This window comes from Hipposideros armiger, unplaced genomic scaffold, assembly GCF_001890085.2.
Source record: "Hipposideros armiger isolate ML-2016 unplaced genomic scaffold, ASM189008v1 scaffold_523, whole genome shotgun sequence".
In the NCBI taxonomy this organism is placed as follows: domain Eukaryota; kingdom Metazoa; phylum Chordata; class Mammalia; order Chiroptera; family Hipposideridae; genus Hipposideros; species Hipposideros armiger.
In genome coordinates, this window is record NW_017731873.1 from 931,659 (window position 1) to 933,047 (window position 1,389).

General features: G+C 35.1%; 1 protein-coding gene across 1 annotated transcript in view; it reads left to right on the forward strand.

Moving 5' to 3' along the window:
• Positions 1 to 1,389, forward strand: part of DCBLD1 (discoidin, CUB and LCCL domain containing 1) — a 68,218-nt gene that overhangs the window by 60,389 nt on the left and 6,440 nt on the right. Inside the window, exons 7-9 of the mRNA XM_019668273.1 lie at positions 29 to 213; positions 309 to 412; positions 1,272 to 1,304. Of these exons, the coding sequence (XP_019523818.1) occupies positions 29 to 213; positions 309 to 412; positions 1,272 to 1,304 (322 nt within the window). The remainder of the gene's footprint in view (positions 1 to 28; positions 214 to 308; positions 413 to 1,271; positions 1,305 to 1,389) is intronic.

Sequence of the window (1,389 nt, forward strand, 5' to 3'; positions counted from 1 at the left end):
GTTGTTGATAAAGACATAAAAACTAACTAATAGACTCTTCAGGTAAAAGTTACCTGTTTCTACAGGTGTTTCAGGGCAACTTTAATTTTCGGGATCCAGTAAGGAACAATTTCATCCCTCCCATTGTGGCCAGATATGTGCGGGTTGTCCCCAAGAAGTGGCACCAAAGGATAGCCTTAAAAGTGGAGCTCATCGGTTGCCAGGTTACACAAGGTAGGATTCAGGGCGAGTCAGTGAGCCATTCGATTCTGGTCATCTCCTTTGACAAATTGTTGCTCCTAATGTCGTTTTTCCAACATCTCTCTCAGGTAATGATTCATTGGTGTGGCGCAAAACAAGTCCAAATTCGGTTGGTTCAACTAAAAGAGAAGATGAGGCAATCACAAAAGTCATCCCCTCTGAAGAAATGCCCGCAAGTAGAGCAGTTATTTTTTTGTGGTTTCCTCAGAAGTATAACTGATACTCCATCTGATATTATAATAGCTTCCACAAAATTTTTCTGTATCATATAAATGTCTGGAAGCAGATGGTTCAGCATTATTTGCCCATGTGTAAAGGGATGTATGTTCATAGCTATTCATTACAATGTTGTAAGTAGAAAAGGTAGCATGTGCCCTTCAAACACAATAAATATTTTATGGAAAAATAAGAGCACATCCATGCAATAGAATACTCAGCAGCCATGAAAAACAATGTGTTAGTAATAGAAAGCTCTCAGAGATAAATTGACAACTTATATAAATAAGCAAGGTTGTGTGTGTAAAAAAAAGGAAAGCAAAAAATGAATACCTATATACATACATACATATATGTATGTATATACATATATTTATTCATTTCAGTATTTCTGGAAAAATGTCAGGAAACATAATTTGGCTTCTTGTGAAGGAAAAACAGAAGTAAAAGATATACATTACATTCCATACCTTTATATACTTTTAGAATTCTGAACTTGCGTGCGTTTGATCTATTCAACGAATGAACATTAAAAGTACATTTATTTTTCATAATATAAAATAATTTGCATATTAATTATATAAAACGTGGAAAGATAGAAATAAAAGAAAATAAAAATCAGCACCCATAGATAAATACCAAGTTCCACTGTATCCAGTCAATTATATTTATACTCATAACTTTGAGACAAAATGGTAACATACCATATAGTCTGTTCTATAGCATATATTTTTCAATTAATATTGTATTATAACCATTTTTTCAATGTTATTAAGTAGTTGAAAAACCCACTTACTAATATCTTTTTTTTTTAGGCTGAGTCATCCTGCCACCTGTTGGCAGCTCAGAGGCAGCTCAGCTCGGGCCGGGCATCGAACCGTTGTTGCTCAGAGCTCGCACTCTTGAGCGAGCTCTTAACCAACTGAGCCACTC